This window comes from Lipophrys pholis (assembly GCF_963383615.2).
Source record: "Lipophrys pholis genome assembly, chromosome: 17".
Classification (NCBI taxonomy): domain Eukaryota; kingdom Metazoa; phylum Chordata; class Actinopteri; order Blenniiformes; family Blenniidae; genus Lipophrys; species Lipophrys pholis.
In genome coordinates this window covers 5,794,124-5,820,486 of record NC_137643.1, presented here as the reverse complement: position 1 = coordinate 5,820,486, position 26,363 = coordinate 5,794,124, and the positions used below count along the sequence as shown (strand labels likewise).

Genomic DNA, 26,363 nt, shown 5'->3' with positions numbered 1-26,363 from the left:
TTTCTAAAGAGACACAAGTGCTCTAGCAAAATTCTTTTTTCTTTTTTAATCAAGTGCAGCTCATGTCGGGTGCTGATCCCACCGCAGCTCTCAAGCTGTTTGCTCTCACAAACACAACTCCTCTGTGTAATTTACAGACCTGCAGGGGAAGAGGGGCCGGCAGGTGGAGAAGGGATTTCAATGAATACAACACAGGAGCTCAGAGGGATGACAAACAACACTGAAACACCGAAAGACAGGAAAAACACTCCTGCACGGCTCAATTACAAAATATATCGGAGAAAATAAAAATGCATGCAAGACGAATGGCAAATCTTAAGATAAATCAACAGAAGAGGAGTTAGTAGTCTTGAGATGGAAAAAAAAAAAAAAAAAGACTGAATCTGCTGCTTGCTTAGATTCATCTGCTGCAAACAAACATTTGCTCAGTAATGTTAACACAAGCTGCAACGTTATTCCCGCCAGGCTGTGATGAAGTTCACAGATATTTCACAGGAAATCATCTAAACCACTTCATTTAAAACAAAATAAAATATCAAAAAAACAAAAATGAATATCACCGTGGCAACGGATGAAACATCAGTGGATGACTGACTTGATGATGAAGCTCTGTGTTGACCGTCACGCTCTTCCATCTGGAAGCTGTTCAGTCTGGAGCAAAAGAGTGTTCAAACACACGACCCAACGCGTCGCCTCTGTGGCTGCAAATCACTGCGCTAAAGACAATTAATGTCATTTTAAACAGTTCAGGATTACCGGAACCTGAAGGATAGACATAACTGGAGGTTATAAAGGTCATCCCTAAAGGTTTAAATGTGTTTATACGCTGACGTTGAGTAGACAGAAAGTGTTAGTCGTCTTTTACACGATTGTGGATCTGAATCTTTCATTTCGTGTACTACAGTTTCTGATTGTAATATTTTGAGGATGTCTTTAAATATACTGTATGAATGAAACTGAATTGAAAACTAGTAAACACAGAAAGCCAGAGATGAGCTCATCCTGCAGGACTCACGTGATGAAAACATCCCGGCGGCATGAGGGTCAGTGAAAAGCACATTAGCTGAAACATCAGCCCATTTGTGGTTACACTCAAGAGCCTGATCGATACCGAGCGCTCCAAACCAGATCTCCAGTGAGGATATACGTCTTCAAACTCACAGACGCCGCAAAAGTGTGTTCGGTCAAAGGACAGAAAACACACAAAGACCCAAATCGGACTCAACTAAGGACTTAGTTCATCATCGTGACCCTCTTCTCCTTTAAATCCAGAGTTCAGATGAATTTTGTGAAATATACTTGTTAGTATTTTTCTGTTAAAACTCCATGATCACACACTATTTGTTAAATACATCAAAATCAAATGGATTTTGGTTGCGTCTCCTCTGTTGTTATTGAGTTTTGTACTTTATAGAGTTTCTCACTGCTCAGTTCTAAGAGGTAAACTGGTGAACTTAATTGAGCAGACCTGTGAAATAGAGCACAAGAGGTATTTTCTCTGGGATGTCTGTGTTTTGAAGTGGCAATCTGTCCGGGGTGTACACTGCATTTTGCACGGGGCCTGATTTTAGTAAGACCCTGTATAACGTGTGTCTAAGTGCTTGTGACTGGCAGGCTGTCCAGAGTGGTTTTGTACATGATTAGCTGGGATCGGTTCCAGCAGTCCTGACCCTGAACTGGATAAAGCAGTTTGAAAGATGGATGGATGATTTGCATGCTCACACAAACATATGCACATTTGGCATCGACGCATGTTTTACTGGTGATCAACTGAGAATAATATCAGTGGCATGACATGCAAATAGGAGTAGTTATCAGAATGATTTACTGAATGATTAACAATATGTTGGAGATCGGATCTGGTATCATCTCCATGTCCCGTTAACTGTGGAGTGATTGGACGGAGCGCTGTGACACCATGTAGGTTGAGCAGTGCTCCACCACCTCTACTACACCGTATGTGAAATATAGTTTCTATGTGTTTTTCTGTCACGATGAGTTTCTTTTCTCTGAGAATAAACTCTTTGGTTTACACACCATCTCTGGGTGTTTGATGTTCTGGTGCCGCTTCAGCTTGCAGTTGAAAACCTAGTTTATTTTACTGCAAAAGATACCTTCAGCTCTAATTTGTCCATGTTTCAATGAAGCCATGTTTAAGTACACGCTTTTTATTTCCTCTTTAGAGCCGCCATTTCTTTCACTCTCTGTTTACTTTGCGAGTTTATCTTTAAAATTTTGAATTGTGTTTATATATATATATATATAAAACCTAATATATATACATATAAATAATTATGTTTAAACAGGGTAGTTTTGTGACATAAGAAGTATTAGTGCATTTATATGACTTCAATGCATAAACCTATTTTTATGATATAAACAAATGTTATACCCCTTAAAATCCAGAGAAAAAGATATAGCAAACAAGAGCGCTAATAGGACGCAAATTAAAAGTGTGAGGTTGAACAAACAATCACATAATAAGACTCACAAATTAAATTTTTGGAACACACACCCACTATTCCATATCCCTGAAGGCAAACGTCTGTCACATGGAATCCGGAGGACTTCCTGTTTGAAAACTCGCTTCCACTTGTGTGTGCATGCTTTCGTATGTGCAAAGCTAGATCAAGTGTATAGTCCGCTCGACTCGGCTCCTGCACCCTGCGACAAATAGCCTCATAAAATGCTTTCAAGAACAAAACAACCTCTGTATGATCGGATGCACGATGGGAAAAGTTTGAGTCCTTCGACCCTGAGGAGGATGAACAGATACTGCAAAGTGACAGCCGGATAAAAGGAGGCAGTTATTGTGTAAACGGTGGCCTTTATATCTGGAGAAGTCGTGACTTCAGCACAAAGGGACGGAGTTAAAAAGGCTGTTCACGTTATGGCGTCTGAGTAACCGAGAGTTCCAGCTGGCTCAATGCTGCAGCGTCCCTCTACCTCGGGGAGACTGCAGGCAGGAGATCAGCTGTTCCACTCTCCATGGAGTCTGAACAGAAAACATCAGCACGCACGTTACAGAGCGGCGGCGACCCCTCATTGTCCGTCCTCGGACGACCACGAGCGCTCACACTCCGAGGGGCGCCTCCGAATCCAGATCTTGCATCCTTTGAGGCGGGCCGGGGTAATAATACTCACAAAGTCCAAGGACGGCGATGACAGCGCCGCTACCCACTCGTCTGCTCACACGCTCCACCGTTATAAATCATGGCTGAATCCTCCAACGCGCCATCGATTGGTTTGAGTGGGCGAAACACGACCTTGAACCCTGTTGTGTTTGTTTTATCAGAATTATTCCGAGGGTAACACCTACGGTTTTCAGCACCGGAGCGCAAAATGACTATAATTTATCTGCGGAAGGTGGCAAGGTCGTTGATCGATACCCTGGGCCGAGTGATTACGGGTCCCGCTGAAGAGCTTTAAGGCACAAAATGTGATATTCAAGAACGCAGGTCTGGGAATGTCTTGGCTGCACATCCACTGCTATGAAATACGTTTCTGAATACATCCGGGGAACTATTGTGGTTCACTGCTTCCTTCAGGGTAGACTATGAAAACTCTTAAAACTAGCATCATGAGAGCACAGGTACGTTGTGTTGAACATTTTGAGTTACTTAAATAGTTACTGCCAAGATGAAATAACTACTTGCGTTCCTTCTAATAGTCTCTTTAGGTCAAAGCTGTTTTAATGTGCACTGATGTCGTGACGTGTGGTCAGTATAATGACTGATTCAGTCGTTCAACCAGTAAACTGATTCTGGCCACTTCCTAAAAGAAATAGAGCTGATAAATAGATTTATTCATGGCTGCTCATTCTGTGTGTGTGTGTGTGTGTGTGTGTGTGTGTGTGTGTGTGTGTGTGTGTGTGTGTGTGTGTGTGTGTGTGTGTGTGTGTGTGTGTGTGTGTGTGTGTGTGTGTGTGTGTCTGGCTGCAGAGATGTGAGCACACTACACATGACCTCTGCTTGTAAATTCAACCACGTCTGAAATAAATGATCGTGTATTTGAGGCGTTTGCCAGTTAAACAGGAGTTTAATGTAACTGTCAAGACAGGAGCTTCAGCTGCAGCTACGGTAACAGCTGGAACAGTGGGTAAGCAGCTCCACAACGTTTAATCAGGAGCATTAGCAGTAACTAGCTCACTTTTAGTGATTAGGATTTATTTATTTAATTAACATCTGACAAATTGCTTCATTAATAATTTAAATATCATTCTAATTCTGATTGAGATAAAGTCAAGCCAGAATTGTGGAACCTGCTTCAGTATTTAAAATGAAAAGTATAATTCAGGATAAGACGGCAGCGAGTACACTGTGTTGTCACTATTCCTGGTTAGTTGAATGAGTAAATAACTTATTATTTTCACTCACTGTCATAATTATTCCAGATTAGCCTGACGTTGTTTTACTGATTTATCTGGATTATTGAGGAAAAACGGGGCGATAAAAGTTAGATTTTATTTTTTTATTTTTTTCCTGATCTGATAAAAATGTTTCTTTGTCGCTGGGTCTGCCTGAATTACTCCCGCAGAATCTCTGTGTGGCTTTGTTAAATCCCTCTGCCATGCCTTTGCTGCTTTGTTAGAGCGGGATTATTCCCCTTCCTCATTCACGGGCTGAGAAAATAAACATCTTCAGACATGAATTTTACATCGATACTGCGGGGGAAAGTGAAAGGAGCCGGAAGAAAGACCGAATTAATTCCAGCTTTCGGTTTTGTGGTTTCAATTTGCAGAGCGCTTCTCTTATATTTGACACTAGATGAGAAATGTTAATCAGAGCCTTTAACCAAGACGGCCCCGCATTCACATTCATGTAGATCTTCTGGTTTCGAGTCTCTTTTCCCAGCAGCTGCTGATTAAATTCTGAATGAATGCCGAAACGGAGGCCAAGCGTTTCCTCAATGTTGTATCACAGTGGGACACTTCGTTTGGTTTTATCATGAGCTCAGTCTTTCCAACATCACTAATAACAAGTCTGACATCACAAATAAATACAATTATATTCTTTTCTATTCTATTCTATTCTATTCAAGGGGAGAATTTTTGGTAAATTTTTGGTTTTTGGTCAATATCTGAGAAATACAGTGTAAAAACTGCCCCAGATTAGATTTTTATCTGGATATATAACTGGTTATTCATCTCAAAGTCACATTTTCAGATTTGGTTTTAAGATAATTTCTGTTTTGTACTGAAAGTTCTGACAGAGTGACCCATCACCTCCCATTGTCATCACATATATTTGGTGCAACACACCGCATATGTCTGACGACGTCCTTCACCAACACACCCACCTCGATGGTATCACATTTCATCTCCCTTCAATCACTCCATGGCAAATTCAGGCAAACACAGAAGTAATCCTGTCTCCAGCAGATGTTTCTCATGCAAACAGGGTCCAAAGCTCTGAAAAGCCCATTGAAATACTCCTATTTGTGCCTTATTGTTCGAGCACAATTTGAATTAGCTCGCTTTCTGCAGGATCTTAGTAAATCAGGCTCTGGGAGAGTGTTTGGGTGTGTGAGAGAGAGAGAGAGAGAGAGAGAGAGAGAGAGAGAGAGAGAGAGAGAGAGAGAGAGAGAGAGAGAGAGAGAGAGAGAGAGAGAGAGAGAACAGAAATTTAATGGTGTCCCGGTTTGGCTGCCCATCAGATTTTCTGTTGCCCCTGGCAACAAGGTCACAACTGAATGGTATCCCATAGTTACCTAAACATCCTGGGTCGCGGGGCCGTGAGGATGGACAAAGACAACGGGACAGGAGACAACGTGCAAACACAGCGACACACACACACTCGATTACACAACGTCCACGTTGCCTCTCCTGCTCCGCCAAAACAACCGGCCCACATGAAGACCGTCTCCAAACTCATCCGCTGACTCGGCCTCTTTAAACGCAGATGAAATGTTTCCTGATCTTTGATTCTATATGGCCATAAAAGACTCACGTTCCACAAAGTGAAAGTTTCATTAGCGTCATCTCCAACTCAAACAGAAAACCTAAAACATTAGATTTTTTTATTTTTAGCAAGAACAAAAAAGATTTTGCTTCAGTACTTTGAAATTAATGTGAAACTTTACATGATTCTTGATAAAGTCCAGTTACTTTGTCCCAAACCTCTTCCTCCTTCTTTAAATCTCCTCTTTTCTTCCCTCCTTTACTGCACCTCCCTTCACCGCCCCCCCCTTCTTCTCCCCCTTCCCTCAGCCTGGCCATACCGAGGTTTCCTGGGAAGGAATCAATGTAAGTCTCCTTGTTTGAATTTATTTTTGCTCTTTCTCTCCTTTTCCTCCTTCTGTCACTCCCCCCCTCCGTCACTCACGGGTGACCTGGACTTTGTGTACGTAAGTTGACATCCCACTCCTTTATCCGGTCACCTTCTCCCGACACTCTCTCTCTCTTATCTCTCTCCTCCCTCGCTGCTTCTCTCCCTCTCTTATCCCCTTCCCTCTTTCCTTCCCCCCTAAACTCCTCTCCCCCATCCGTCTCCTCTCTTGGCCCTCTGCTAATCTACTGTACTGCAAGCTTCATATATACACAGAGCTGCAGATAACAGGCTGTAATAAGCTTATCTTATCCGCGGCTGAAGCCTCCGCACTAGTCCCAGTTCTTTTTTTTTTTACCGGAAGGATGGAGAGCATCATGGCTCAACTGTTTCTGAACCTTCAGCAGAATTTAGTTGCACAATGCACATTTTGGTTCGACTCTGAGCCGCCCGCAGGCAAAGCAATCTCACGCAGACACATTTCTGGTTTAGGCAGCAGAGGTCTGGACAAAAAAGATTTTTATACAGAGACAACCTCTCTGACCTGAACACCGAGCAGATTGTGAGGATTAAAGTTAGAAACCCTGGAAGACAGAGCCATTGGTAGCCAGGAGAAAGTAGAAAACTTGTTGTTTGAGCACAAAACATCCCAAAGCAAATGGATAAAAGCACACGCACGCACACACACGCACGCACGCACGCACGCACGCACGCACGCACGCACGCACGCACGCACGCACGCACGCACGCACGCGCGCACGCACGCGCGCACGCACGCACGCACACACACACACACACACACACACACACACACACACACACACACACACACACCTTGGTATGTGTTTAAATGATCTCTGGTATGATTGTGGACTATGATCGCTGAACCACACTTAAATCCGTCCCCGTTCCGGTCATTTACTTCTCTTTCGATCCAATTTACATGAACTGAATCTGTGAGCCTCCACTCAGACACAGTTTCTAATCATCACATGCTGTTCCACCCGTTTCCTTCATTCATTTCATTTTAAAAAACACAATTTTTCAAGCTATAAGCCAAGAAAACCTTATATTGGAGTTCACAGAACTTTGGACGGCACGGAATACTTTACTTGAAATAAACAAAAGAACAACTCAGGTTGCAAAACTTGATGCTGGCCGACAAATTCCAACAAAAACCAACGAGGAGCTTCAATCAAACTTTACACGAGAATCCATACTGTGTTTCTTTACTTGTTTAAAGTAGACAAAATAGAAAGGGCAACTAAGTCACAGGTTTAAGTGTTTGCAGCTCTTCTACAGTTATATGGAGTAGAAAAGAGGAACTGGGCTCCTCTGCTGTGTGTCTTCATCAAGCAGAGCGCATGAGGAACATGCACTGGAAGATGTGAGAGGCTGTAAAAATAAGTGTTGCAGAATCTCAGAACAACAAACCGAGTCCTGAGTTTTAGTTTACGACTGCTGAGTCAGCAAAACAAAGGGAGCTTCCCCCGAAGTACCGACACTTCGACCATCCTCTAAACTTCAACACTGCTTGCGTGACACATGATGGGTTGAACGGTTAGTTTTCTGTGAACTCCAGCACAGAATGAAGTGTATGACATCCTTTATACGTTTCATCTCAGTGAGGGAGGCGTCCGTCCTGTTGTGGTCTCGTGTTGGGAGCGAAGCCGTGACGTTGCTCCGGCTGGCTCGTTGGCCCCTTTTAAAGCTCCACTTTGTTGGCCAGCCGGTCAGTAACCTCGCCTGTCTGCTTTGTTTGGCAGAGCGTCGTGGGTTAATGTGAGCAGCAGAGAGCCGATGCAGAAAGCTGCAGGGAGCTGTGAGACTCCACAAAGCAGGAAATGAGCCGTAAAAAAATTTAACTACGAGGGGAAGGAGGCAAAAAAAAAAAAAAAAAAGACCAATTTAACCTGACATGCAGGGCTTTCTTTCGTTCATTCATCGCCACTTTTATTAAAAAAAATATATCCTGATTGAAGCACTTTTTAACACCTTTTGTGACTTTTTTTTTTTAGGGATGCTACAGAATATTGAAATATCTGTTGCTTTTGTATGTAAAAGCAACAGATATTTGTTTTGTTTGTTCTGTGTTTAAAAAATAAATAAATAAAAAAAAAAAAGGGGGAAAAAAGCTGTTTTCTGGATTTTTCATGGAAGCAGAGGGATGAATGTGTTGAAAATATAGAAAAATATAGAGACGGAATGCTTGAATTGTGCAGTGTGCACTTAAAACAAGTGTGTCTGTTGTACTTAACAGTATGTATTTAAACAAAAAAAATTGTACTACCTACATATATATATATATAAATAAAACCTTTGGTTTGAATGGGTGAACTCGGCTGTCACATTTCTCCACATCTCTGTTTAGTCGCACTGTGTCGGTACGACAGAGGAATTTCTAGTAAAAAAGCCTTTTTTTTTTACCCCAGTTACAAAACCTGTGTTGACTTCATTTGGCTCCAAATAGGTTGGAGTGGAGACTGATGGAGGAAGACTGGAGTAATATGACTGGAGTAATATGACTTTTGTAACGTCGCGGCTGTACGCAGAGAAAACGCAACACACCAGATATTCCTCTACGGAGACACTCCACCTGCACACCGCAGAGGGATCCGATGATATCAGTTTGACTTTATAGTGTAATTAATGTGCTTCAAGTCCAAATAGTACATCGCATCTGTCTGTGTGTCTGGGTACATCAGCAGGTCTCTGTGTCTGAGTTTGTCATCAGTTCCTTCTAATCTGTCAGGATTAAAAACTTATTTCAGTATTGAGGTGGCCTGACTGTGTTTGATGCAACAGTTTAAGAACTTTAGACAAAATAAAGTTTTTTAAATAAAAACACCTGGAAACTTTTGTTTCATAACTTTTCACGTCATTTGTTACCAATTTAATCATCTAAAGACTCAAACTGAGACACTTTTAACTATTTTTTTTTCTACTTTAAACATGGTTGAATACTGGTTTTTGAATGGATCTTTAGGTTTTGTGTTTCTCGTCTGACGTTTTTCTGTGATGAAATAAATTTCAGATCCATTGTTGATTTGGTTTGAGTGATTTTTATTTCACACTTGAAAAGATTCTCAAATTGAATGATCAGCAAGTTTACATGTAAAACTGTTGTGGGTTGGATGTAAACACATTTCTGGTATCTTTCAGATTAATTCAAATAAATAACAAACATGGACATTTATTTCACCGGGACTCAGTTTTGGATTGTTTCTGTCTGACTTTAGATGAGTTTTATAATGATTTCAGACCACTTCTTAACTCCTGACATGATTTAAACCAAAACTGGACTTTTTGATTCAGTCTAGTTAAAATTGGTTATTATTTTATTTAAACAGGTGTAAGAATATGTTTGTTCTAGTTTTCCCTTCTTTTGATTATTTTTCTCGATCACCTTTCAGCTGAGTTTTGGTTTCAGACTCATTCTTGATGCGGTTCGTCTGAACATGAACTGTTTGTAACTTGGAATTCAGAAACTTTTTGACCCTTTTTGCTCGTTTAGACAAAAGTGCAAACTTTGTTTCTGACTGTACTTCAGCAGGATTTTATCATGACTGAATTTCAGACTATTTCATTCTATTTTTGGAGGGTTTTTTTTGGATGTTTTGGACTATTACCAGACAAGTATAGACTCATTTATAATTTTTTGGATGTGTGTCTGGTTTGAGAACCTGAACTCTGAAGCTCTATTCAAATACATTTTTGACTTGCAAAGACATTTTTGGCAAAATTACAATTATTTGACTTGATGTTTATGGGTTGTTTTCACTGCATGTTTTCCACATGAAATCTGGAAAACTGAAGAAACCTGAGACACTTCAGTCCATCGGTATCAATACATTTGCTTTGATTTCATAAAAAAAGAAGGAAATACAAGAATAACTGGGTCGTTTTTGGTTGGAAAAATTCCCTTATCTGACACACAGGAGCGGCAAAGACATTTCAGACACTGAAGAAAAAAAACTAAATGTTTTCCCGCCAAACTGAACCTATAACTTTGTGTTTTCATTGTCTCCCCACAAGTCACAGCTCCGCCTTGCTGCCTTAAGCTTTTCATGTTCATCTTGTGCTAAACAGCAGCTTCTCCTATTTAAAACGAATCACCTCTCAAACATTTCCCCCGCCTTTAAAACCGCAGCGCAATTCACACTCCATTTCAATGACTGATCCCTGTTAGCCATCCACAAAGTGCTCCAATAATTAACCCTCTTTTCTTATTCCCTCCATTACAACCTCCTCTCTCGCCGTCTCCCTCAAACTGTTTCCTGAATCTTGAATCATCTGCTCTCTTCACCTCAATTCCTTTTATTCCATTTTCCCTTTCCTTCATCGACTCCTATTATGTCTTTTTACCCTGTCGCCTCACGACTTTTTTTGTTCCGTTTTACTCGTCTCCACCCTCCTCCTCCCTTGACTCCCCCTCCTCACATTTGCTGTATTTCTGTTTTTATCCTCCATCCTTTCTCTTCTCCCCTCTCCCTCTCTCTCTCTCTCTCTCTCTCTTTTCTCAGCAGTCCATGGAGGACACGACTTCCATTCTGCCTCGCCTGAAGAGGAAGCCTGCTAACACCTATGGGATCGGTGCCCTGGCTAAGTCCTCTCTGTCAGGTGTGTCAGGTGTGTGTCTGTGCTGCTAGATGGTAAAACAGCCCCCATGTTGCCTCCACATGCTCCGGAGTGGGGGAAGCCAGGGGTGAAGTTGTTGTTGAGCTCTGGTGGGGGCTGTACGTTGTCCCCCCCCACCTAGTGTGTAAAAAGATCATTTTGTTGGTTTTCTTCTTGTGTGTCACAGCAATTTGATTTATTTAAATGTAAGTTTTTTACCACGATTACAGCACTTATGCTGTCTAGAGCTAATCTTTTTTATTAATGGCCATTCATGTATTTTCCATCTATTCTATACTGCTCAGTTCACAACCGAGGAGATGCTATTTTTTTCAGGACTGTGCGTCAAATCTTCCTGCTGCATGTGTCAGTAAGTTAATAGTAATTATTGTCGCTCTGAAGAAAGAGGACGGCTTGCTGTGGTGACTGGCTCTAAATCCGGTGGAAACTCAGCTACAACTTCAAGTTAAAGAGAAACAGAGCGATGAACGGCGACCAAAACACAACAACTATGTGGTTTCTTGGTTAAACATTGGAAGTTGACAAAAAGAAAAAGAGCATGCAGAGAAAAAGTAAAAAAAAATATTGAGTGTCATTGAGCTGTTTTTGTACAGAAGCGACTCCGATGATTATGCACAATAACTGCAGCCAGTTCAGATAACTGACATAAGGACCAACAATGTGACAGGCCTCAGTCACACTGAAAAAGAGCAAACTTAAAAATATATATATTTAAATGTGGACCTACTATGACCCTAAAACTTTTTGTTTATTCTGTTTATAAGTAATTTGTCTGAAGAATAAAATATATTGCAGTGGACTTTTCACTCTCCATAACTTTAAGAAGCACATGAAAGTGAAGAAAAATAAACATTATTGAAGTCACTCTTTAGAGTGAGTTATTGACACTTGACATGAAACAAATCTGTTTTGACTTCGGTTCACCTTGTTTTCTAAGTCACAGTCAAGTATCATAGGAGGTCAGCCAGGATCAGCTTCTTTATGGGAGAGCTTCTGATCAAATCTTGAGGCAAATAAAAGTTTTATTTTACAAAATACATACTTATTTTTCCATTATGTGAATTCAACACTGTGAGATTGGTTTGTTCCACTTCGCTGTTCAACTTGACACACTTGAAGAGAATATAAAATGATCTTTTTAAGTTTGCCATGAAGGACAGATTTGATAAATCAAGAGCTTGTCTCAACAGACAACTTCACTCCCGAGCAGGATGAGGAGGAGGAGGAGGAGGAGGAGCTTGGAACCAACATGGCCGCCCCTGTGGGTGCCCCCCTCCCTTATATATATCACCCCCTACGTTCCCCCCTTTCTCTCTTTCATTGATATCAACTGCAGACGTCAATGACAGACTCACTTCAGAGTCATTGACAGGAATTCAATCAGAACTTTGATTTCAGAGAAACTAAAGTAAGTGAGATTTACTTACTTTGATGACCCACTGGAGCATCTCCACAGGCGTGTTGGGACCTGCGGTGTGTCGTACTGTCGCAGGGCTGCTGCTGCTGCTGCTGCTGCTGCTGGTGACGGTGGTTTTGGTGATGTGGTCTGGTATTTGTGCAACAGTGGCTATTTCGTGCAATGTCGTGACCAGTGTTGTGCAAGTTCATTTTAAAAGATCTTATCAACTTGTCTTCTTACTTTACTAGTTACAGAAAACAACAGCTCGCTGCTTGAGAAAGTTATTCCTGAATTCCTCACCGTAGTCTAAGGCCAATGTTTGAAGTGAAATTCAATTGTTCAGACGTTGCGCGTTTACACTGCAGCGTTTTGAAAACGATGTCTGTTTACACAGTAACGGCAGAAACACTGAAAACTATGTCGTTTTCATGTCGGGCCACCGGGAGGTGCTGTTGGTTGTTTTTGTAATGAAACCACACAGACTTTCACGTCATGCTCTCTGAATTGCTGCTTCTTCTCAAAATTTATTTATAAATCACTTTTCATTCAAGAACTGCCAACTCGCAGATTTGACTTCAGCTGAACTTAATGAGTGAAAAAGTAATTATAATAATTATATCCATGTGGACATTGCTATGAATCCGTTTACATGATGATCCGGTTAGAAACGCAAAACATTGCATTTTGCGTGTCTGTTTACACGACAACGATGCTCAGAAACGCACCTTTTTGAGTTTAACCCCCAAAGTGGGACTTTTCGAAAACACTCTTACTCAGACGTCTTCTGCATATCTGCGAGTAGATGGACAATTAGAAGAACGTTTCCTCCAGAGTGTAACAGTAACAACACTGGTCACGACGCCACGTGGCTGGTGCCGTCTGTGTTTCGTGCTTTGTGTGTCGTTTGGCGCCTCAAAGTGTTTGTGTTAGTTTCTGTTGCGTCTGGTGCACTCGTGTAACTTTTCTCATGGAACAGTGAATACTATATGTATTTGAGACTAGCTGAGACCCCAACACCCTCCTTCATCCCTCATCCCTCATTCTTTCGATTTCTATTTCCATCCCCAATTAGGCTCTGCAGGGAGCGTTTGATTTTCGCGTGAGATTGGCTCTCTTTGTCTGGGGGGGAAACTGAGTCTATTTATAGCTCAGCCTGTAACTCTCGTCTCTGTTTGTTCATGCCTGCTTGATTTTAATTTAATTTTTTTATCGATCAGCCTCGCAGTACCTGTTTGACTCGGTGAATATTTCCCCGCTTTGAGTCGTGTATTTGCATCTTAATTGGGTGGAGACGTGCTGTTGGACAAGGACTACTTAAAACCCGTCTTTAATTATGTGAAGTTTAATGAACCTCTTTTATTTCATTTACTGGGAGATGACTAATGGCTTTCGTGATTAGCGTGGGCTCGTCTGCGTTTCTCTGGTCATCCTTTAAGTCCGCAAACTATCGGAGATAAAACTTCAGCTGATCCGATCACTCCTGAGTCGATCTGTGGAAAAAACTTCAGCAAATCTCAGGATTAATGTTACGATTTAAGATCATTTTGTTAAAGGAACCATATTTAAAAAATAACTTATATATCAAATCCTGATTCAAAATCAACTCTCTCAGTCAGCACATAAATACAAACACATACAAGCATCATGAAAAAACCCACAATGCACTGAGAGAAGGACTCAGACAAGGGGTCTTCTCACTGTGAGACCAGAGTGTTAACCACTACACGATCATGAAGATCATAATTCCAGTTTAGAATAAAGAATCTAAATCATTTAACTTTACAAACAGGTATTTGGATTTAGGGAGAAAACCCATGAAGGCACAGGGAGAACATGCTGGGAATCAAATAAAAAAAAATATATAACTTAGATAAAATGGTATTGATGATTATTTACTCACATATACCAATTTTAACATTCATCAAATTGTTTCTAAGCTGTTAGTTGGGAACACTGCTGGTCTGTGAAGCAGATTATTTGTAATTCTACTAAATAAAATACAAGCTTGAAACCTGCACAGTCGTTTTTAGCTTCACTGACATTAGTCATAAACAACAATCAACAAATCCATAATGGACCTGTCAATCATCTGATTAGAAATAAAGTACATCTGCAGAGAAAGCCTCAATAGTGAACATGTCTGATGATTTAGTCGTGTTATTACGCATAGAACAAAACAGAGCTTCGAGGGAAGGAGGTGCATCTTCAGATAATTCATACATACTGTAATTCGTTTTAACCAAATTACTGGGTGAAGATTTAAGAGAAAAAAACCTTCAGTGGGAGAGTTTAAGATGTGTTTCACCTCAAAATCACAGTGCATTAATTCAAAGAAATTAAAAATGGATGCCTTAAATAATTCGCCTCTACTTATATTGAAACCTGAAAAAGTCGCTCACGTATGAAAACAAATAAACTGCGAGCCGTTAATGAACTAGAGGTGATTTAAATGTTCTCTAAGTCAAGAGAAACGTATCCAGCCGGGCTCAAAATCTCTATTTGTGGAAACTATTTGGATTTAATCTTCAGTGAGAGCTGCTCAGTGCAGCTGCTGGATTAACCTGTCGCCGAGAAGTCTCAGGGAGGAAGAATACGACAAGCGGCGTGAATTAGCGCACACATACGCACATAATGAGCCATTCTGATGTTTTTATAAACGCTTGAATAGGTTCTCATCAGGAACCGGGGAGAAATCTCACACTGAGCATCCCGACACACAACTCATCATCATCATCCTCATCCTCATCACCATCCGAGAAGCACGCAGTGATGTGACTGATGTGACGGGAAGATGACATGGCGGCTGCGCTCCTTTTTACATAATCGGCATGCAGGAAATAACTGACATGAGACAAATTTAGAGAGATTTGATGAGGTTGCTGATGAGGTTTACAGCAGATTTTCTACGTTGCTTCCACAGAAGCCTAAAAGCGGTGGCGACTTAAAGGTTGGAGATCAGTGTAGTACTGCCGGAGTAACAGGAAACTAACGCATAATGCATTATTATGAATTACTAAAAAGCAAAGCAACACAAAAAATAAGATTGAAAGTGAATATAAATAGGATAAAAAATGTTTAAATCTGATTTAAATATGACAACAATAAGTAAAAAGCTATGGAATAATGTAAAGTTAAAACCATAAGTGTCAGGAAGATGTGACATTACATTTATCTTCCCAGTTGACTATGGGTGAAAGCAGGCGGATACATACACACCTACGGGAAACTTAAAACCATTGAAAAACAGGTGCAACTCTCAAAACTACCCGAATTCATCCACATGAACATATTAAAATCATCCTCAGTTATGGTCTCCTGTAGTAAACAGCTCGTCTGAGTCACTCACATGCTCATTATCATTCTACTTCCCTCCCCGGCAGAAGGGGCAGACGTCTGTAGAGGCCAGAAGGAGTGCTGACACTGTGTGTGTGTGTTGCTGCGCCCCACGTACCCCCTGTAGGTGTGTCTCGCTCCATGAAGGACAAGGTGACCAAGCCCACCGCCATGGCCCAGGGTCGCGTCGCCCACATGATCGAGTGGCAGAGTTGGGGAAAACCGACTGCGGGGCCGATGGGGAGCGCCGGCCACACCAACCTGCAGCGGGAAAAGGAGAGGAGGATGGAGAACGATGCGTACAGCGACCTGAGCGATGGCGAGAAGGAGGCACGCTTCGCTGCAGGTGAGGCCAGAGTCCACACAGAGTGAGACTGTAAAGACTGAAAAGACCTGGTCTTCGCTTCCCGTTTCACTCTTCCCTTCAAGCGTTCAGGTGGTCTAGAAGTTGCTTGTTGTACTCCGTCTGTAATTGTGTTTAATTTATTCAAACCTGTTGGATTTGTTAATGCTGCTGCCTCTCATTACTCTCCTCACGCAGGCATCATGCAGCAATTTGCGATTTCTGAAGCAACTCTATTTGGCTGGAACTCGATGGACGGGGAGAGCATGGGAGCCGGCTCCAACCAGGGCAGCGTCGCTCACCTGAGTGAGGTCAACCAGGAAAGCATCACCAGCAGAGGTACCGAACCTTTACCCGGCGCCAACGCTGAAACATTGAAACTATTTTACTGTTGAAGAGAATTAAGTAAAAAAATCTTTAACAAAAGGACAAATCAAGCCAGCCTTCAACTGGTGGTTATGAGTCCTACTATGGTGAAGGCTTGCCTCATTCTGACCCCTTCTCACTGGTGGCTGGGTTGGTTTGGTTTGGAAAGGAATATTGATTGTTGTGTTGCTTGTGAGTGACTTTTTTTGCTTAAATGTGTTAATTTTTTTTAGAAAAACAAGACTTTTATTCCTGTTCTACTGCCACTGATTTAATTCACCACCATCAGTAACAAGCAGAGTTAAAAAAAAAACACAAACAATAATACACATAAATGACCAGATATTTAAAGATAAATGGTAAAAACACTCTTACATGGGTAGCAAACTCTCAAACCTAATAGCAACGGCTGCCATGCAGGGCACTTGCACACTCTTGGGGGCAAATTAGGGATTCAGTGTTTTGCCCAATGGCACTTAAACACATGGGCAGGTGGAGATAGTTTATCTCTACCAACTGAGCCACAGATGAAGCCATCATGGAATAAAAGGGCCGAAGCACTCACAATTCTACAGCCATAAAATCAAAATCAGGCATTCAGAATAAAGTCATAGACATGAGGTATTTTTGGAATCAAACAAACCAAACAAGGATAGTTTCTAATCACAGACCATGAGTCACATTTGCAGGCTCTGAACTGTTATTCCATGTTTTTGGAGGGTATTTTTGTTTACAGTATTTGTGGACAATAATATTCATGACAATATTCTGGATGATACGACTAATAATATAAAAACAGAATTAAATTGATTTTATGTTTATTTATAAATGCTGGATTCAGTTTTTTTAGGACTGAAGCACATTTTGTCAACAAGAGTATTTTAACAGAACAGCAGCCGATAATAAAACACACAAAAACCGTGGTATTGTTTGACGACCCCATTTAGGCTTTATAGATGAGCCAATGGTTGATGAGTCATTTATGTTTGTACAACACAGCAAAGCCAATGTGTACGAAACACCAACACAGTTAAAGCACAGCAGAGACTGCATCCTCACGGCAGACCTGCCAGGAGCATCCGACATGCCTCACACTCCCTCATATGTCTGTGGACCACACAGTAAACACGCTCCTGCTCTGCATGGAAGAGAAGTCCTGTTAGAAGCTAAAAACAGCCGCTCCGGCCAGCTGTAAAGGACTTTTGGAGGGCGGAGGGGCGAGCGGGTGCACAGCTGCACATTTGTGCCTTTCACTCCTACTGGGCACTTGCTCAAAAACTTTCAAACGACAAATCCACATGACAGCCTGTCGTTCCTGAAATATCAGGACACGCTCTGATGCACGCGTGTATGACAGAATGTACTCGCCATCTAAAAGACAAGCTGGAATCACATGCGTGAAGTTGAAAGGATTCCACTATTTCTTTTAACGCGCATTAATGAAATAAAAACAGTTGGAGGATGAAAAGTCGTATTCTGGCTTGAGCCCAAGCTGGAAAACTGTCTGTTTAGTTTAAGGGCACAAAGGGGTGATGAGGCTGAAAGAAGGGACAAGAGCAGTTTGCTGAGGGAAGACTAGAAAACCCCGTCTGACCTCTGCAGTGATTGAAATCAAGCATTAAGCAACACCAATGACAAGTAACTCATTATTGAAGTAGCAAATCAGGAACCGTTTACATGACAACGTTTCAAGTAAAAAATCATAGTTTATGTGTTTATATTTGAGAAAAGTTTTGCGTTTCACAACAGAAACGCTAAAATTTATTTATTTTTCATGTAGGGCCACTAGTGGGTGCTGTTGGTAATTGTTTTTAATGAAACCACACACACATGCAGGCAAAGAACAAAATGCTATAAACATTTACAATGGGAGTACACGGACACTCGTGTGGACAGATGATGAGGTTGGCCTGTCATTACCAGTCCCTAGAGACTATGGACTGGGAGCCATGGCACTCTGGAGGCAAACATTGTCGTAATTGTCCATCTACGGAGCATGTGCAGAAGAACTATACACGATGACCACGGTGCGCATGCACAGTAGCAGCATTTCAGAAAAGTTGTTTCTCCACTCATTTTCACGGAGACAGAATCGGAGTGTTTTCACAAAGTTTCACCTTGGGGGACGTTTTTTAAAAAGTTGCATTTTCAGTGGCCGTGTAAACGGACCCCTAAAACGCTTTCCGTTTTCACTTGACAATCTTTTAACGGGGTTACAATAGCTAAACTGTCTGGAACTCGTTACGTTGATGTAGAGCTGCTGTCTCTCAGCTCACAATCTGTTATGTTTAGTATCAGTGTCATAGCTGATATAGTCACTAAAGTTCTAATTGTTCCTAAACTAACCCAGTCTTCCTGTAACATTACCACCAGCCTGTATCCATGCCTGTGATTAGGATTAGCAGGCTTAACTAACTATTAGCTGTCAGCACGTTGGTAATTCCCTGCTCTTCTTCTTGGTTTTGGTCACAGAATCTGATTCTTTTATGAATAACATCCCTCCAGATTATAGAGGATCTTCCTCCCACTAACTAATGTCCTTGAAGCTGAACTTAATAAATGAATTAGTCATCAGACTGACTCACAGAACTCAGTGCAGCTCGCAGCACAATGAGCATTATAAGTAAGATGTTTAGTCAATAAAATTAAATGTCAGTCATTTGCTCTTTGTTAACTAAAGTGATGAGCTGCTTGCACTTAAATCAAACTACCTCTTAAAGAAGTGTCAATTAACTGTAGTCACAAAGTAACTTTTAAATAACTTCCACCACACAACAAAAGAGAACTTTAGGTTACCTGAATATATATTCAGCGTGCTGGTTTTACTGAGCCATCTCCTCGCACGAGAAACATCTTCTTTTCCCGTACTTGCTAGTGTTTAGCAGAGCACTGTCCAAACCCCGAGGGACTCTGTAGGTTAGCACAAGGACTTCGCCCTGCTCTCATTAACACCACCATATGGGCTCTGCTGTGTGCTTCATCCAGCAAGCTACACATCACACATTAACAAGGTACATCACTAGTATAAAACTCCTCAATACTGACATTAGGACTTATAAGCTGTTTTTATTACAGAGTTTGAGCATTTTATAACCTTGTGGTTGTAAAAACACTGCAGAAAGGCTTGTCAAGGTTCTAATATGATACTTATTCAAGGTGCCCTTGGCAGCATTTCTGTGCCAGTTTGCATTTTCTCTCTTTCTGTGGGGTCTAATTTAGTGTCTTCTCATTATCAAAACATTTGAAGTTAATTGTGTGTCTCTCTGTCTTTGTTTCGGGAGTCACTGGCAAACTGTCCACAGTGGACTGTAACTAACTCCCGTCAACCTTAGTTAGATAAATGGATGAATGGATTTATGATGCCTAACGTCAGAATTAGTCCAGTTTATGTTGCTTCATGGAAGCATAATGAGTAACATTCAGATTTTAGCTACGCGTTTTCAAAATGACGCCCGTACACATCGAAACTCTGTGAGCTACAGAATGACATCCCATGCAGTCAGAAGGAGAACTTTAAAAACTCCACAGAAATAAGTCCAGAGGCAAACCCAGATCTTATCGTGAGGCGTCACTGCTAACCACTATTCCACCGTGCCGCCTCAATCCAACCTGAAGCTTTTTCAAACCAAACACAGTCTGGGTTAGAATTTACGCATCTCTCAAACTGAATTTAATAGCACACTCGATTTTTATTTCATTGTGGTCATTCATTCACGTCTTTGTTTATCCCCGTCGCTCCAGTATCCTTCACCATCTTTTCTCTATTGCACCTCCCGCCTCTGTAACAGACCAGGTACTCCACCACTCCTCTGCGGATGTCTGGCCTCACACCTACGTCTCACAGGGCCTGTACTGCCTGTCGTCTTCGGACGCCTGGGACCCCATCACCAGCCAGCCCTCGGGCGTGGCCTCGCCTGCTGCAGGCTCCTACATCATGGCTACAGGTCAGGACTCTGGATACAGGTCCATTTTTATCAAGGTCACTTTGCGTCTTCCCAGACCTGTTTTCATGCATTTATTTGATGGTGTGAGATGTTTTCTCTCTGTTCCAGGCGGCAGTAGTGGAGCGGGCGGTACACCCGGTGAGGGGTTTGAGGGGACGGTAGGAGGTTACTTTCAGCAGCAGCATCTCACCCTACAGCAGCAGAATCAACTCCAGCAGCTCCAACAGCTTCATCACTACCAGCAGCAGCAGCTCCTGCAGTACCAACATCAGGTCTGCGCGACACGCACAGTCTATGGGATGTGTGCTGAGAGGCTTTTCAGATAGCCGGCGCTGCCACCTCGGTTCTTACTGTAAACACACAGCAGCAGATGAGCTGGCAAAGCTACCAGTGGCAGTGGAGGGAGTCTGGTTGGCGGCTGCTCAGGTGAATGTGCAGGACGGTGCTGCCAGAGTTCTTGAGAGCACCGGTATCCTTAACCAGCTGCCAAGTTCCCCTGTGTGTGTGTGCGTGTGCGTGTACATACGTACGTGCGTTCATATGGCAGCTGCAAAGGCAGAGTTTCAATAACGCAGACAACGAGACAACAAGAGGGCCCGTTTTCAGGAATGTGAAGCTCAAGTGTATTTGAGCATGTGCAGCATCCGTTTTAATTGCAGAGAATCTGGACCGCAACACTTCTACAGGATCCAGTTGGATGAACAGTCTGGAAATGAACATTAAATTGCGTTGCAGTAAATCCATTTAAACAACACATTATGGTAAATCCCTTTACTTTTGGCAGCACCACAATATTAAAGAAAATTAGTAAAGCTTTCCAGCTACTAAAGCTTGAGTAGACTCGGCTTCAATTCTGAGCTAACTTATGACAACTTAATGAAAGATGTCCAACTCGATGTAACATTAACATCAGCCTTTATCTTCTCTGTGTTGGTGCTTTTCGTCATTGTTATTATGATGTAACTAAAGCTGAACAGAGCTGACAGCTCAGCTGATACATCACAGAACCACAATAGCTCAGCTATATTAACTACAATAAGACAGGTTTCACTTTTATCTGTTTAGTGTCGCTTGCCCTTTTGCTAACTGATTTTCAATTTCAAACTATGATCTCCTACAGAGGCCAAAGTGTTGTCAATGTCTTCTTTATCAAACAAACAAATTTAATGACTGTGTCGTCATAAATCGCTGCAGAAAGCCTGATAACCAGCCATTCGTTTGAATTAGGTGTTTTAGAGTAAATGACGAAACCAGCCAGGGTTCAGTTCTACCAGCTTTGCCCTTGTGAAGACTGCAGTTGTCTGTGACGTACAGCAAGAAGCAGCTTCGGCCCCTCGATTCTAAATGGGAAACCAGTGTAGCCAGGCAGAGCCCTGACTGATAAGTCAGACAGCAGCAAATGGTCTCCTATTAAATCAAAAGACTACACATCTCTCCATTCTGGTCACAAAAAAATTCAATTTTTCATGGCTTCGTGTCCTGCATGTCAAAGACGTCCTTCTGATGTAAATCAGCTGCTGAGTTTCAGCTCTCGGGCTGCTGGAAGGTTTTCTGCAAATGAAGGGAGTCATGATGAACTATGACACTCGGGGACTTTTTTTCAGCTCCGTCGGCTGCTCTTGCATTGGTGCATTCTCAGAGCTCATTAAATAACTGAGGGTTATGAAATAATAACCAGAAAAGGTCAGGGACCGTGTCTTAGAAGAGGTGTACTGAGCCGAGACCACAATGGAAATAAGCTTGTTAGCTTTACTGTGTGTATAATATGGTTTGCTCTGAGAAGACTATTGGACGTATCACATCACATTTATTATCAAGCCTGACCATCAGTCCGTTTTCTGAAGCATCGTCCACACAAGACCGATTCATTTCACTGCTGTTCTCTTCAGTTTCCTCTCTGACTGATTATGTGAAGACATGATAAGAGTAGCTGGTAAACTGAAAGATAGTAGAATAAGTTTCCTGTGGCAGAAAATTCTTCTGGGACAAACTGTTAAATAGTGGAAGATTAAAATCGTTTGTCTTTGTTTTGTCATGATGCAGCTTTAACAACGTCCTCACTGGTGTGTGTGTGTGTGTGTACCTGTGTGCGGTAGCTTACTGTACCATTGTTGTTCTTTATTAAGCTGCTAAAAATGTCAGGAGCTGTGGGCGTTTTAAATATTCTAGTAGGTGGCGATATTTTTGTTCCTGGAACTCGCTCACGTCTCCATCCGTCAAGCAGCTAAGCTGCAGGAGACATTAATGACTGTACAGACTGAAGTGGAAATGTGAGGAAAATCGGTACTAATGGAACGAGTTGTCCATTCCAATGTCAGCGTGACCTCGAGATGTCACAGTGATGAGACAATCTGAAGACATAAAGCCTTTGGATTACACCTACCATGCTTCAAGAAACGTGGCCGTTCGCTGTTTGATATCTGAGTTTAGTCTTTTCTCCCGTTTCTCCACTGTGTCTACAGACGTTTGACCCCAGGCTACACAGTGCCTCCCATTCTCTCCAAGCCACCCCCAACAGCACCATCCACAGCCTCGGCCCCCCCACTCACCCCCGGCTGGCCGACCTGTGGGGAGCGGCGCAGGTTGAGGCACACCAGGTAGGGGCTCGCCTGCTGAATCCAAATAATGGGATTACTGTGGCTGTGGACGAGATGACGGTGTAATACGTTCTGACAGAACAGATATGACAGTTTGCAAGGACGCAGAGCTGCGTGACTGCATATAGAGTCAGAGGGATAGAGGCTGTCTTCAGTCACACAGTAACTGAGATTAACACGGTCACATCATGAGCATGACGGCATGTCCCTCCCTACTGTGGGAAGTTTTTTTTAGTTTTTTTTTTTTTATATCAATAATGCTCACACTGAATTCTTCTTAGTATTCTGCACCTGAAGAGGCTTCTTTGTGTTGTACATTATGTTTGACATTCTAATTTTTCTTCCTATGGCTGTGGCTTTGTTTATATCAGCAGGCCTAATTAGCACACATCTGTAGAGCAGTGAGTGATGAGCTGCCAGGGAAGCCGGCAAGGTAGGAGACAGGGTGGAGGTCTGCATGGAGCACTGCCAAGAGTCTGCATGACAGCCTGAAGTGGGTTTGATGGAGTTTGAAAACAGACATCTGTAAATCAGCCTGGTTTGTCAGAGTGGCATGGCACAAAGTCCGCAAGTTTACAGCTCGAGGCATTTGGATTCAGCATCCGTGTCTGTTGCACCAACCTGAGTGTGTGTCCTTTCTCCTTCAAGCCCCACGGAGGGAAACCCAACCGGGTCCGGAGAGCAGAGCTCTTTTTTCTGTTTGTGCATCTTTCATTCTTCTTCTGTTGCCTGTTATCAGGATTGCTGGAGCTCAAGTGAAGGACTGATGATTGGAAAATGTGTAACATGTTGAATTCCCTTCCAGTTTTAAATCGGTGCAGAAGAGCCGACGAGTCAGTGAACGCATCTGCTTTCAGGTGGAGATCGTCGGGCAGCTGAGTGCACAGATGGCAGACATGGCCGGAGGCGTGGTGGAGACGGTGGGAGAGGTGCCCGAGACCGAGTCCGAAGGCATCCCTGAGCAGCATGAAGAGGAAGAGGAGGAGCTGACGAAGGCTAGTTCAATCAAAACACTTTCCAGAAATTTCTATGGTTTGCTTGTTTTTTTTAAGCCGAGACATACAAGATGAAAATGTGTTTTAGAAACAGTCTGACTAAACTGAGTTTCTGATTTTCACAACGCTTCACCTACATATGACGAGGAAGGTCTTCAGTGTCTGAAACAATCCTTTCTTAACAGGTAGAAGAGGTAACAATAACTCTGGAGCCGGAGCCGTGCTCTCTCACTCCGTCCCCCCTGAAGGAAGACGCCCCCTCGACCAGAGGTTCCAGTCCAGGACTGCCAGCACAGACGGGCGAGTCCATGGCGGAGAGAATACCGTTCCATGTCACGCCCTGCGTCATACGGTCGTTGGAAGAGAAGGAGGAGGAGGCGGAGGATGGCCCTATCGTCGTGGTGGCCACCAATTGAACCACGCTATTACAAAAAACTCTGACAATAACAGGAAATGAATACTCCAATAATCAATCCAGTTATTATCCCAAACCTTTCCTCTCCCAAATATTTACAGACTCTGAGGCCCAGGACTTCCGGACGACTTGCTCAGATAGACATGTGGGATGTAATGTACACAAACTAAATGCCAAGAAGCTCTTCTAACCCCAGATTTAGTACGGAAGATCATGTGGAATATAACATGTGAATATGAAGAAATGACATTCAAGGGGAGAGACTTGAATTCAGTGACTGCTGAAACAAGCCGTGCGCAGACGAGATGGATTAACAAAACGTTTGGACCAAAGAAACCGGACAGGAAGTCAAACAGGCCACAGACATCACGGATGGATGTGAAGCTCGAAATAACTATTTAAAAGAAAGCAAAAGGTAGGACAAGGTGGAGAAGAAAGACAGGGTCTATTTAAAAATTCATTGCAATACAACAAACATGGACACACAGCATTTGCAAATAAGTCAGAGAGTTTGGTTCAGATTGCTCACGGCGTCAGAAGAATTTCATGGAAAATTTCTGCAGGCTCAAAAATAAATAGTGGATCACATTTACAGAATTAGTGTTAAAGACATTTGAAGGGGTCAAAATCCCAGAACCGGAGCAACCTGAAACAGGCACTAGGGCTTGTTGGCAAACACATGATCTGGACACAATCAAACGAAGTGCATGCTTTTTAACAGTGACCTAGCCCTAACAGTATAACACAGTATACAAAGTAATGGTATATCAAATTGCTTTTTATAATAAATGAAAAAAGGCCAATAAACTGATATGTATTTGTATGAATGTAAGACTGTATGTATATATAGTATGTATGTCTGTATGAATGTAGCTCTGTTTGTGTGTAAAATATATATATATATTCTGGGAAACTGACTTCTCTCGATGCTGTTGTGTTCCAACATTGGTGAGGTCTACAGACGCCTTGTTCAAAGTGATGGATAGAAACCTCTCTTTTTAAAAAAAAAACATGTTTTAGTTATGCAAAGGTGGGATTTCAGGGATACTTCCTCCAAAAGTCCAAAGACATGGTTGTTTAATTTGTGCAGCCTTATCTAATGACCACCAGGAGTACCCTTAACCTTTGCTCTACAGCTTCGTATCGACTGATAAGAGGGAAAACAAAGGCCTCATGCACAGTCGCACAATACCAGGACGTGAACAACACTGATAAGAGTGTTTGTTGATATGTCGATGTACATCACCTTGGCACAGCCACACCTGTTGGTTGTGGTGCAGCCTGTTTAAATCTAATTACTGAGCAACATCACACGTACAACAGTTGAACCATACAAAAATATATGAGACTCACCTCGCAGATGAGCAAAGTAATGCAACGATGACACCGATCTATACGCCCTACTGTAGTTTTTGGAGTGTACTCGCAGTCAACACTTGCACTGAAACCTTCTGATCCTCGTTCATTAAACCAAGTCGAATCGAGTCGTCGCTGCTGTCTGAAGGCAGAAAAGTGACCTTGTCTATTTGAGAGGTTAGTTTGAAGAACCAGAGTCTGGAGGAGGGTCAGTTAGCATTTTTCAATATTACTACATCTCTGTCTCCACCGTTAACCAACTGATTGTGAAACACGTCTCGAAATAGATCGAAACTTAATGTAGAAACAGGTTCAAACTTAATGTAGACACAGCTCTCACACACTCCCACAATCTTTGCAACCGGACTTTCTTAGCACTTTTATTTATACATTTCATTTGTTTTACGATGAACCCAGATTTCAAGATTTTATGCAACATTTTACACGTGTGTGAGGTGAACCCATACAGTTTTGTATACGTTATTGATATTAGCTGATGCATGTCACTGGTTTGCATCATGTTTGGAGGACACTTGCTTAAAAGAGGATGTTATAAATGTTAGGAAACATTCAGAAATCATGCAACACACTAAAGCAGTGTGCGCCAAAAGCCCCAGCTGATGGAGGGGACGGCTTGTGCCTGTGATTGAGACCCTGATGCCCTGCTTGATCTGATAATCATCTGTCCTCTACTTGTCATCCTGTTCAGAG

The 26,363-nt window shown here is 42.2% G+C and overlaps 1 protein-coding gene across 4 annotated transcripts in view; it reads left to right on the top strand.

The window, feature by feature from the left end:
• LOC308123027 (uncharacterized protein) overlaps positions 1-25,212 on the top strand; it is a 52,754-nt gene extending 27,542 nt beyond the window's left edge. Inside the window, exons 3-10 of one of the 4 annotated variants that reach the window (XM_080485261.1) lie at positions 10,790-10,886; positions 15,764-15,982; positions 16,178-16,318; positions 20,134-20,289; positions 20,398-20,561; positions 22,752-22,886; positions 23,744-23,881; positions 24,067-25,212. In XM_080485261.1, the coding sequence (XP_080341387.1) occupies positions 10,790-10,886; positions 15,764-15,982; positions 16,178-16,318; positions 20,134-20,289; positions 20,398-20,561; positions 22,752-22,886; positions 23,744-23,881; positions 24,067-24,297 (1,281 nt within the window). In that variant the 3' untranslated portion in view covers positions 24,298-25,212. Of the gene's footprint in view, positions 1-10,789; positions 10,896-15,763; positions 15,983-16,177; positions 16,319-20,133; positions 20,290-20,397; positions 20,562-22,751; positions 22,887-23,743; positions 23,882-24,066 lie in introns of all 4 variants that reach the window. The other 3 variants (XM_080485260.1, XM_080485263.1, XM_080485262.1) reach the window with 3 other exon arrangements.
• Positions 25,213-26,363: the final 1,151 nt, after the last annotated feature.